The following is a 13,702-nucleotide window of genomic DNA, read 5'->3' as shown; positions in this document are numbered from 1 at the left end:
TTCAGGGTGTGGACGAGGGTCAGTAAAAAAAAAAAAAATGAGGGAGAAAAATCAAGGCGATAACACAACACACAGGGGTGTGGCCTTCAATCAACTGGATAAAATGATAGTGTCATGGTGTTAGTATCGCAATTTCCTTTGAAAAAATCACCGGTGAAAAAAAAAAATAAAACGTAACCACGTATTGAATAACAAAGGAATGAAAAATAAAGATAAAAATATTATTAAAGTATTTTTGCTGAACGTCAACTATTTCCGGTGAGATTAATAAAAGACATTAGGGATGAAAAAGTTTAAAACCCTCGATCAATCCATTCATGACACGATAGTGTCGAAACGCCTATTACTTTTATTAAAATTACCTTCGTCAATGTTACCACCCAGCACTTTAACGCTTTATTTATTGTAATTTAACCCTCGGTTCCCTTCCCTTCCCTTCCTTTTTCCTCCAAGTTACATTCCCGCCATTTATTTTCCGTAGGTTTGCATACATAAATATATGTGTGATTGTAGGTATATTTTAACATTCGTAAGTAAAGGACTTGATAAATAAGCGAGAGATAGGAAACGTATGGAGATATGGATAACTCAAGACGAATTTTATCGGGGAGGAAAAAGTGCCGCTTTGAATAATGAGATACTTATTTGTTTGAATTTATATGTATGTGATATATAATAAAAGTCAAATGTATCTACACTTCACTTACCCTCTTTGAAGACTCTCTGCATGTATTTGTGTCGGGTGAGAATATCGTTTTATTCTGAAACAGAAATTCAAATTTTTTTGTTAAGATAAATTTTGACTTTAATGATTTATTTGATGGGCGTTAGAGTAAAGAGTAAATATTTAAAATTTTTAGAGGGTTTGTAATGGATTTGTAAGAGGATTGTGAGTGATGATATAAATTTGATGACTAGTAATTAGCGTGAGAAATGCAGGTGGGAATTTTGCGGGAGGAATAGTGAGGAAAATAGTTTTTTTTTGGGAATAAAATAGGTCGGGTGAAATCGAAAGCTTATGAAAGATTGAGGTGATATTTTTTCTATTGCATTTGTTATTGATTTATCTGGTTAGAAAAACTGATTGACGGTTAAAAGTATCGCCTGTAACTACAGGCTGAAAAAATATAATTCATAATATTGTTGTCTATATTTTTAACAATTTATTATTTTGATTATTTTACTTTTCATTAAATAAATTATCAATGTTTTATTAATTAGACAAGTTGACCGCTGAATTAAAAATATAAATTTAATCCGACAGAATAAAACATTCGTCGATATATTTTATGATAAATATTTATAACGTAATTATAATTAGTAACGAAAAGTTAAACAAAGTTTATTTATAAACAGTTTTAAAATAAATAAATCTATCAACACACACTTGGATTCTATCAACTCGCATTTATAAATTTTTTTATTACTAAATTTATAAAGCAAATAATTAATTAATGTCTTTTGCTTCTTTAATTTCTCATAACAATCACAGAAATTGATTATTTAATTATTTTCCAACTAGTTTACTTGTTTGATCGTCTGCACACGTGGAATGATTTCAATTATCAGCCATCTAGCGGCGGCCTTAATAACTAATTTTAGTATTCCAATAAAAATTTCCATAAAATATAAATATATAATTAGCTCGCGTAAATAGTTATTGTTTTAACAATGCTGGTATCTAAATTTCAATCATTCTTCGTATAAAATTCTTTAAAAGAAAATCTTAAGAAGAGAAGAGAAATTCTCGTCTACGGTCTCGATCTAAAATGAGAAATAAAAAATAAACAGCTTAAAAAAGTAATTTAGCGATTGAATGAATGATAAAAAATAAGACAATGAAAAATGATTTTAATCATCAGCCATCTAGCGGAGACCTTAATAACGAATTTTAGTATAAAACCGAAAATTGTTCCATAAAATTGATTTCAATGATAAATATAAATGAAAATAAATATTTATTGTTGTATCCATTAGTGTCTGATGTTATTAAGTCGGAGCCGAAAATAATACCAAACATTTAATAAAATAATTGAATAGAACATCGCTGGCTCTTTAAATTAATTATTTACACTACTGAAACATTAAATCATTCGTTTTAATTATTCATATTATTGTTTCTGTAGATCCACTGATAAATTTTAAATTAATTGAATGTCCCATTGACTTGTATATAGATAAAAAATTTTACTCAGCAAAATTAATTTAAACTCAGATAATAAAATTTTTGTTTACACAGTAAAATATTAAATATTATCTATAAATATTTATCAAACTCATATAACCGCATTTTGTGTGTAATACAAACACACTCCCCATCAATATTATCCAGTAAATAGCCGGCGGATACGTTTGCTTCGATTCAGCACTGCCAGTAAATTTGACAAAAAAATTTTTACGCACATGATGACGTTGCAAAGATGGGGGAGTAAATAAATATCGCTTCGGTAGCGAGCAAAAAAATTATTGTTTTATTACTTAGTAAAAAAACTCCCAAGTAAAATAAATAAAAGTTTGAAGAAAAAAATTTCTCGTCAATGAAATTCTATGGTCGTAATTTTATGTTGCCGCCAAGTTAGATTAATTAAAGTTTCACTAAAATTCCACAAAGTAATGTATATATATATATATATATGAGTGTACAGTAGTTGTAGAAAATATATGAGGAAAATAATGAAATGAGAAAATTTTTTTTCCGGTGTATGAATTTAATTATAAATTTTTATTTTTTAAACTTGAGAAAAATTATTCTTATGATGAATTATATATTTTTCTTGCCATGTAAACATTTTTTTAGAAGACAATTGCACTTAAAAAAAATAATAATAATTGTGAAAAATTAATTTGGTCTTTTAAAAATTTTGTTGAGACATGAAAGCAAAAAATTTCGCATAACGTTTACTTTTTTTTTTTTTTTTTCGTGTTTTTTTGTCAAACTCCTTGGAGAACAAGTAGAACGAAAGCATTGTCACGTTCTCATGATTTATGTAGTTCAGTGGGTGGAACAGGTGCTAGGGTGAGGCAAAAAAAGAGAAAGGTGGGTGATAAAAAATGTAAAAAAATGAGTGTGACAATCAGAAAAAGATACTGAAAAGAATATCCAAGTTTGACAGATGTTTTTATACATATATATTTAACTTGGAGTCCAATTGGAATATAAAACTTGTATTACGATTAATTTAAGTTTTCGCTTTGATAAAATCACAGAGGGAAAATAATTTAAATTAACGACTAGTTGAAGAGAAAACTTTCCTTCATTTATTTCTGATTAATTAATTTTGAAATTATTAACCGGTGAGAAATTTTCAATGGATTAATTTACGAAAAAAACTCGAGATTTTTCAATTGACTGGAAAAATTTTTCGGGAATTAATTTTCTTTATTGGGTGGAAGAGATAATTTATTTGACGATATGATCATCTGAGTTTGCTCGAAATATTTTCGTAAGCTGGGTAATTTAAATTTTCTCGTTTGTTTTTATTTTCCTTGGAAAATATTTATTATTAGCACATCGTAAACTGAATTCGTATTTAAGTTGATATATTTACTGAGCTGTGTATATAGTGTATATGTATGTATATATATTAATAAAACTACTGATAAAATAAATATTTCAACCGCTGAAAACTTAACCAAGTATTTGAAATATTTATATTGACATTCGCTTGAAAACTTTGAAATTCACCGAGATCTGATAACTGAAATATTTTGAAATTTATATCAACTCTAATTGATTGAAAAATAATAAAAAGTAACTCGAAATTTTTGTGGTAGAAATTTAAAAAAATTTTTCCATGAAAATTTCATTAAAATTATTTTCAAGTCATAAATTATGAAAAACATTTAATATAAAAAAAAAACTAAAAAAATGCACATGTAGAAAATTAAAAAAAATATAAGTGCAATTTTCCGAAATATTTTTTTTTTTAACTTGTGGTTTTAAAAAAAGTTCAAAAATTATTTGACGGCTAATTTCAGTATCATAAATTTTCATGACAAACTTTTGAATTTTCACAAGTGAGTGAAATAATTATTTGAAGAGGAAAAACATTTTCACGAAAAGAGAAAAAAAATAAAATTATTTTCAAATCATCCATTACGAAAAACATTTAATATAAAGAAAAAAAAGAAAACTAAAAAATGCACATGTAGAAAATTAAAAAAAATATAAGTGCAATTTTCCGGAATATTTTTTTTTTAAATTTATGGTTTTAAAAAAAATTCAAAAATTATTTGACGGCTAATTTCAGTATTATGAATTTTCATGACAAACTTTTGAATTTTCACAAGTGAGTGAAATAATTATTTGAAGAGGAAGAACATTTTCACTAAAAGAGAAAAAAAATAAAATTTTTTTCAAATCATCCGTTACGAAAAACATTTAATATAAAGAAAAAAAAGAAAATTAAAAAAATACACATGTAGAAAATTTAAAAAACTATAAGTGCAATTTTCCGAAATATTTTTTTTTTTTAAATTTACGGTTTTAAAAAAAAATCAAAAATTATTTGACGGCTAATTTCAGTATCATAAATTTTCATGGCTAAAACTTTTGAATTTTCAAGTGAGTGAAATAATTATTTGAAGAGGAAAAACATTTTCACTAACAGAGAAAAAAAATAAAATTTTTTTCATGTAATAATAATTTCTAATAGAGAAAATCTGTCAATTGCTTATTTTTAACGCAACAAAAAAATTTCGCAGGTATCGCAGTGCGTAAATTTGACGATGGTTACTTTTTGTAAACATGAAAACTCCATTTGACTGATGGTCAGTTTTTTTTTTGTTGTTTATTTTAGATAGATGTATTGTGCAATCAATGCAAACAGTTGAGAGCCGTTGAAAAATATGATATGAGAGGTTTAGAAAAAACATAAAAAAAATATATAATAAAAAAAAAATGTTATCTATGTATGAAAGTTGTGGGAGGAGGTAAATAAAAATATGTTGAGCTAAAATATGAGAAGTGCTTGTTCAAGTTTCCGTTTTAAAATATACGTATACATAAAATCGGCTCGATTTTTTTGGGCCATATATGAAAATACGTTATTATCGTCGGTGTACGCGAGTTTTAAATGTGCGCGGAAAATCAATAGGTCTGTGGGCTTCGAATGCCGCGCGATTCGTCAACGTGGCGCGGTACTCGTCAGTGTTACGTTCGAGCATCCGACACACAATTCACCTCTTTTTTTTTTATATATATTTTTATTTTTTATTACGTATACGTCTCTCGTTTTTCCGTGTTTTCCTGGATTTATCGCTAGTTCCCGTGTACCGTATGATAACCACTAGCGTTTGGATATCACTGAATTCTTGATCACCTTTTTTTTTTTATTCGCGTTATTTGTTTCGAGAGAATCTGGGGCAAGATGAAATGCGTTGTGGAATTTATTGTAGTTTATTAACGGATTTATAATTAACTTATTATAGAACATTTTAATGAGAAAAGTTTTTAAAAAAAAAATCATTACTTTTTTGTGAAAAAATATTTTCAACAACAAGACTAAAATTTAAAAAAAAGTTTTGTTTTGTTGAAAGCCCGAGGCCCGAAAACTGGAAAAATTCTGAAATTTTTTTTTTTGTTTGAAAATGAAGAAAAAGAAAATGCAGATGAAAATTGACTAAGGATTTGTATTGTTGGAAGTTTAAGCTCTGAAATAAGCGTTCTATGAACAAAATACAACTTTTTTTTTTGTAAATTATGGAAATTTTAAGGAAATGTCATTTTTTTTAGTATTCAATAAAACGGGGACAAAGTCTTATAGAAAAGTTAAAAAAAAAATGAAATTGGAGCTTAAAGGAAAAACTTTCAAGGACATTTATTGAAATAAATCCCGGAAAAATTTTTTCCATGCATGAGACGGCTAAATTTATTCCGAATTTAATTTCAACGATTTCTTAAAATGGAATCGAAGAAATTTTCCGACCCTCAATCACACCCGAGATTGGAAATATGCATTTTGAGATTTTAAATAACAACTTTTCCGACCTCGGTAGAAAATTTTCGGGCTGATAGAAATTTTCCGCTGCATAAAAAAAATTATATTCAACAATTGTACGACTAAATAATTGAAGGAACAATATAGAGGATGATAAATTAACTCAGTTGGCTGTTTTTCAAGCCCAAGTAATTTATAAAGTTCGAATATTGTTATATTTATCAACAAATAAATAATGTAACAATATAAATAATTTATTACAGCAGTTTATCTTGGCCCCATGACTTTTATAAAATTCCAAATGAAAGATCAAATAGCTGAAGCTTGAAATAGAAACGAGAGTGAAAATGAGAAAGACGATTTGAAAATGATCGATTGAAATAACTTGTTTTCGTATCCTATCCGATGTCGTAGCAGGAGCCAAGTTGAGTTTATGCCACGACCTCCGTTCCCTCATATACTACTGCGTCCTCCCTTTCCTCACTATTTTCCCTTACATCCACACACTATCCTTTTTATTATTATTATTACCTTTTTTTTTTTCTTTCCATTTTCATTTTTTTTCATCTATTTCTCTCATTTTATTTTTATATTTTTTTCAGTACTCTCATGATGGTTGAACGAACCCAACGCGAGTAGTTTTTGACGACAGGATTTTCAGTCGGATAGACTTGAAATACCTATTCCACATACACCTACATCACAGTCTATATCATCCGGAAAACTTAAACTTCTCTATTATACTCCAGGAAATATTAGAAAATTTATTAAAGAGAAAAAAAGTATTAAGCTCTTGATTATAAATAAACTTGTCGCTTAACTTATAATTATTTTTCATCCAACTTATCGACTGCTTTGAAAATAGACTGCCATTAAACGTCCGTGTCATTAAAACCGTGGAAAAGTGTCATATGTTTAGCATTTATCAACGCATATATATATAAAATACGGGTATAGTGAGAGCTGTCCACTAACTTATTCCTTTTTATTCCATTTCACCTTTCAACTGCTCTCTATCCATCGGATATAAAAAATCTATATAAATAGAAGTACATTACGGGTTAAACACCTTTTCTCGTTAGCCGATTCGTACTGCATTAAATGTCGTCAATGCTGATATATATGCTATAGATTTCCATCGAATATATGAATATGATGAATCAATTTATTATCAATTTTAATTTACCGGCCAGACGAGACGATAATTTTTCAGCCTTTAATTTATTTAATCGTCACAAGTATCAGAAAAGTCAATTTAATTATTAACTCTCCCTAAACGCCGGCCCCAAACGTTAAAAAAAATGGTTTTTTTATTGAGTTTAATAAAAAATCTTGATGGTCAATAAAACTCGAGCGGTCAAAAGTCACGCCCTAGAATAAATATAATACTGTAAATTTATAGTGATCTGTATATTTATGCGTCTCGAGATATGGAAGAGATGGTAAAAAATTACACGGACTTTTTTCATCCCTACATTATTCGAGAATCGTTTCATTTTGTCGCTTGCGTGGATTGCTCTAACGATTTTTTATAACCGAGTTTATGTCCATGGGGTCTAGTCTTGTATATCTCTGGTAAGTATGATGTATGTATATATATGTATATATGTATGTATGTATATGTGTGTTTGTATGTGAAGATTGGTAGGGTACAGAGGGAAGAGCACACGGGTCACTTGTAAAGGAGAGAGATATAGATCGTCGGTACAGCACGTAGCAGTCCGAATCGCCGTTACTCTGGAACGTGTTAATATCGGAGCAGTATCGAGAGATACGTCGTGTACACGCGTATAAGGAATCTGAAGCACGTAATACTAGCAAACGGACACACACGACCGAGGGGATACGACGAATGAGGGCAATAGTGAGCAAGGATATAGGGGATGCGAATTATTGAAGATCGAAATTATTGTTACCAATTGGTTTTATTGTAAGAATTGATCGAGTTATATTCGGTGTATTATTTATAATTTATATTCGGGGTGACGTGAAAAATAAGATGATGAATAATACATTTTGGTATGAGTTTGAGGTTTGATACTGAAATTAGTTATTAAGGTCTGTATAAGATGGCTGATAATTGGAATCATTTTTCATTACCTTAATTTTTATCATTCATTCAATCGCTAAATTACTTTTTTAAGCTGTTTATTTTTTATTCCTCATTTTAGATCGAGACCGTAGACGAGAATTTCTCTTCTCTTCTTAAGATTTTCTTTTAAAGAATTTTATACGAAGAATGATTAAAATTTAGATACCAGCATTGTTAAAACAATAACTATTTACGCGAGCTAATTATATATTTATATTTTATGGAAATTTTTATTGGAATACTAAAATTAGTTATTAAGGCCGCCGCTAGATGGCTGATAATTGAAATCATTCCACGTGTGCAGACGATCAAACAAGTAAACTAGTTGGAAAATAATTAAATAATCAATTTCTGTGATTGTTATGAGAAATTAAAGAAGCAAAAGACATTAATTAATTATTTGCTTTATAAATTTAATAATAAAAAAATTTATAAATGCGAGTTGATAGAATCCAAGTGTGTGTTGATAGATTTATTTATTTTAAAACTGTTTATAAATAAACTTTGTTTAACTTTTCGTTACTAATTATAATTACGTTACAAATATTTATCATAAAATAGATCGACGAATGTTTTATTCTGTCGGATTAAATTTATATTTTTAATTCAGCGGTCAACTTGTGTAATTAATAAAACATTGATAATTTATTTAATGAAAACTAAAATAATCAAAATAATAAATTGTTAAAAATATAGACAACAATATTATGAATTATATTTTTTCAGCCTGTAGTTACAGGCGATACTTTTAACCGTCAATCAGTTTTTCTAACCAGATAAATCAATAACAAATGCAATAGAAAAAACATCACCTCAATCTTTCATAAGCTTTCGATTTCACCCGACCTATTTTATTCACAAAAAAAAAACATTTTCCACACTATTCCTGCCGCGGAAAAATTTTCTACCCCATCTCCATGTTTAGTACCAGATTCAAATTTTTTTCCACAAAAGAAACCTGTCTTATTACCATTCCTCATTATCCATCTCCAAACTAATCAATTTTTTTTATATTCTCCAATAAATCAACTCCATTTGCGCCCCTCCTCTACAAAACCAATAAATACCCAACCGAACTACTCCCTCAATCCTTCTACTCAATATTTCAAAATTACTATCGATTATCCCTCATTATAATAATTTCTCCCCCATAAAAAAACTAAAACTCCAGACTACGATAAAGAACTCGGTAACAACAAAGGGAACTACGGATTATTTTCCTTAAATTTAAAACAAAGCAATGGAGCTTATTTAAATCCATACACCGGCATTATTTTTTTAACCACCCCCATTTTGTATAAGCGTTCCCTACTTATCTGCATAAGTATATATAGATATATACAGAGCCAGTGGAAAGTGGGGAAAAAAACATTGTTATAATACATTTAAACAATAAAGTTTTACGAGTATTTTATGTGGAAGCGACGGAAGAAAATCCATTTAGAGTGCGGAGACTGCGATAGGATTAGCGGTGGTAGAGAATTGTGTAATTCTATCGATTAGTCACGGCTGATTATCTGGTTGAACGCTAGCTACGTATTCTTTTATATATATATATATATATATAAATAAGGGTGAAGAATCGATAAAGGAGCACGGCACGTACAAAAGTGGAACGTAAATGCAGGCGATAAAATGGAGAAAGCCGATTAATTAACGTCAAGTACTTTATTCATATACGAATTCAAAATCTGATAATCTAAATATCGATGTAATTATAAATATATATATATATAATAAAGTATGTAGTTGTGCTGTTTTACAATAATTGTATTGATGAGGGTAATGCTTGAAGAATAATAGAGTTAATAAAGTTAAATACTTATGTCGGGCAAATGGGATAAAAGGTATTGAGTGACCGATCGGATTGAAGCGGAGTCGGTGAGCTGTAAGCTGTGATTTTCTGTGTTGTGGTGTAGAAACGTCGGTGTGTTTTGTTCTACATTTCCGTCGATTAGTCATACCGGATTAATTCAGTCCGATCTCCGCCTCGAGTGCTTCCTCTAACAGATTTACCTCACTCGCTTCCACCCACGCTCATTTCTCTGCTGTGTTATGTCCTCTTGTGCGTATCAGACCCTCAATATTCAACAGATAAACTCATTCAATATTGAATTGTTTAATCTGAATGGTTTACTGCCGTAAGATTGTAATCGCGATTTACGCGGTAAATATATTTTGTTTTTTTCGTTTTATTTAAATTTCGGGCACAAGTAGTCGGTTTAGGGCGATTGTTAATAAGGACTTTTTTGTAGGGAATTTAACGCTCTACAAAATTGTACTCAGTCATTTTTGCTGTATCTCCGTAAGTTTGCCCAGAATTTTTAATTAAAGGTACGAAATAAATTGGAGAATTAATTTAGTTATTAATTTTTGTCTTTAAATTAAAATTTTTGATCAAACGGTTGAAGGTATGATAAAAATGATAAGAGACATTTTTGTAGGAAATTAAATTCTCTATAAAAAAGTATCTTTTATATTTTAACGTAAACTCAAAGGTTTATAAATTATTCAAATTTTAAATAACTTCCTTTGACTGAGAGAGAAATATTTCATTTTATTGCAAGAAAAAAAAATACTTCAGTAAAAAAGTAAAACCTGACAATCGGTTGACAAAAAAAAAGCAGTAGTAAATAAATAAATAAAATATTGTGATGTAAAAAATTTAGTGACGACGATCAATTGAAGCATGGAATGAAAAAAAATAATTTCAGCTGCGGTAAAAAAAAATTTGGATCTGGACGATAAAGATTGACAGTTAGTAAAATAAAATGAAACAATGATTGAAAAAACGTTGCCGAACAATTGGATGTATCTCACGTGAAAGATTGAATGAGGGTAATTAATTTCGCGAGGACGCGCAGCAAGAGAAATTCAAACAACTAGTCGAGCGTTGTTGGTTTATTTGGTCTGGTGCTGTTCAGTATTGAAGGGTAGAGTAGAGGAGTGGGTGGAAGCAGGTGGAGATAGAGGTAGACATAGAGGTAGAGGTAGAGGTGCCGTTGTCTCTATAGATAAATTAATTGCAGGCGAATGCGCTTGAGCCAAAAGTGCACGATGCACGATTTCGAATAGAACTACATTGAACATAACATACTGAGTAGTAGAGTTGAACAGAATAGAGCAGAATAGAACTAGTCCACGTTAAAGAGATACAGAGAATAGTAGTGGTACCATAGAATCTCATTATGCGGGGTCTATTGACACTATGGGGAATAAACAAAAGTTGAACGAACCTCACGGCTCCCACTTGGTCTATCCGCGGTTCATCTACTTCGTACTCAACTACATACTTTGTATATACATATATATGTGTGCATACACACCCATGCAATTAATGTACACGTAGTTGTGTATAGTTATAGTAAACAAAAGTGTACACACCATCACTGGCGATGCACGTGCCAAGCGAATTTCATGCTTTTGCGTGTTTGGGAAAGCCGCAATGTAATTTGGGAGTTTCATCGACCGGGCAATACACACACTGATAAAAATACCCCCAATACCTCCCACTGTTCTGTGAAACAACACACACTTTCACTATTTCTCTCTCGCCTGGTTATTTTTCAAACTTGTCTCGCGCCTCGCGCTTACCCGGTGACCCCTACCCCCCTGACCCCTGCTAGCCGACCGATATCTGTCTCTTTCCGAAATATATAACAACAAATACTCTCTCTGTACCACTCGTCCCCTGCGGGTACCAATCAATTATGCGGACGAACGTTCGTTAGTTTCGTCGAATCCAATTTTGGGAATAAAATGAAAAAAAAAAAAAAATAAAAATAAAATAATTTACGCTTGACGTTTAAAAAAACAAAAAAAAAAAAAGAAAGAAAGCAATGCGTGAAACTGACGTATGTGAATAGTGATTTGTTAATTTTTTTTATTGGCAACAATGCACTTTTTGAGGTGATAAAAATTTTAATTTTCGGTTGCAAGAAATTAGATAACTCGGGAACAAGTGAGTTTATGGAAAAAGTCAAAGAGGGCTTTTTTATGGGAAATTTCATCCTCTACAAAAAAGTACTGAGATATTTTTACCGTATTTTGAATAATTAACTCAGAATTTAAAGTCAAAGAATTTGATAATTTAAAAAAATTTCATTCTAATTTTTTTTTTGTCATAAATTCAAAATTTGTGGCTAAAATACCAAAGGTATCGAAAAATGGCCATATACAATTTTGTAGGAAATGAAATTGTCTACAAAAGTTTTCTAGTTAATTTTTAACGTAAATTCAATAGTTACCAAGCAATCTGACTTTAAAGCATGAAAACTATTTTTAAAAAATCAATAAATCGCTTAGAGAAATAAAGTATGAAAAAAAATAATAACAAAGATAAAGAAATATACGGTAGAAAGAGGTTAAAATAAGAGCGTGTACTTAGCGAAGCATATAATTTTAAAAATTGTTACCTTTACAAACGTGATTTGTTTGTATTGGTTTACAACGTAACTAGTTCACAAGCTGTGCAGCAGTGACCGTATGGAATAAAAACGAATACATGAAATTGTAGAGTGCAAAATATATATATATAATAATAATAATAACAATAATCTAAGGTGAAAATATAAGAAACGCAATGTAAGAACAGGTGGTGAAAACACAATAGAGGGGATGAAAAGGGAGGAAGAGAGAAAACGGGTATGATGAGAGATCGTAAAGAATAAGAAATAATAAAAAGAGTATAGAGGGTTTAGTTGAGTTGTACGGTGAGCGGTATCCGCGGAAAAAAGAAAGGATAAGATATAATACAGGAAAAGTGACGGAGAGATACACAGAGTAAATGGAAGTGGGTAAAAACGTCGATAAAATTGACAGACGTAGTAAAGCTCTTGCTCACTCTCTGTACGGTTTCCAATTGCTGACTCTCAGCACGTAAAGTCAGAAGTCAGAGTCTTCTTCTTTTTCCTCATCTTCTTCTTACCTCTCTTCTATCTCTTTCGGTTTTCCTTATATCCACTAACCTCCCGTTCTCTTACTACGTTTGCTCAACACTTTTTTAACTTTTTCTGTTATATATTTTCTAGCTTTTCTACTTCCCAAGGTGGTTTTATATAAAGAGGATCCGAGATCTGGACGAATTAAACGCAAGAGTTTATCCTAGAGAGTTAAGACGTAATATGATACTACAACTGGAGATGCAAATAAAATTATGGCCTAGCTTGTCCTCATACAAGATGACTCATCGCAATAATCTTTATGGTCAAGAGTTCAAGAACGTACTCCAACTTGTTTAATATTTCTCATTAATATTAATCCTCGATATGTTTTATATTTACTTCACAAATTGACATCTAAATATTTTCGTACCTTTGACCTCAAACATAATATTTAAATTAATTTTACATTGAATTATTCATTTTGAGACCTTCCTACAGTTTATTACAACAACAAAATATACAAGGCAGATTCAGTTAACCTCAGAAAATCAAAACTGTCCATTTTTATGAGAGATTCTACGAAAACTATGAAATTCTAAATATCAAAGCAATTGACCCAATTTTTTTTTTTTTTTTTTTTTTTAATTACTCAGAATATTTTATAATGTAACTCTATTAATAAACTATTTTTCATATCTTTGACATTTAATCAATAAAGTGACAAGCCGTGTAATACGTCACGTGTTCTTGTAACTTTTAATAGAAAAAAAAAAAAAAAGAATTACTCA

At 29.8% G+C, this 13,702-nt stretch overlaps 1 protein-coding gene across 2 annotated transcripts in view; it reads right to left on the bottom strand.

Moving 5' to 3' along the window:
• Positions 1-13,702, bottom strand: part of LOC130664447 (leucine-rich repeat-containing protein 4B-like) — an 82,337-nt gene that overhangs the window by 22,934 nt on the left and 45,701 nt on the right. For both annotated transcript variants that reach the window (XM_057464345.1, XM_057464346.1), the window contains exon 3: positions 708-761. In XM_057464345.1, coding sequence (XP_057320328.1) covers positions 708-761 — 54 coding nt within the window. The remainder of the gene's footprint in view (positions 1-707; positions 762-13,702) is intronic.

Source organism: Microplitis mediator, chromosome 3, assembly GCF_029852145.1.
Source record: "Microplitis mediator isolate UGA2020A chromosome 3, iyMicMedi2.1, whole genome shotgun sequence".
NCBI lineage: Eukaryota > Metazoa > Arthropoda > Insecta > Hymenoptera > Braconidae > Microplitis > Microplitis mediator.
The sequence above is the reverse complement of the archived record's forward strand: the minus strand, read 5'-3'. Positions and strand labels throughout refer to the sequence as shown.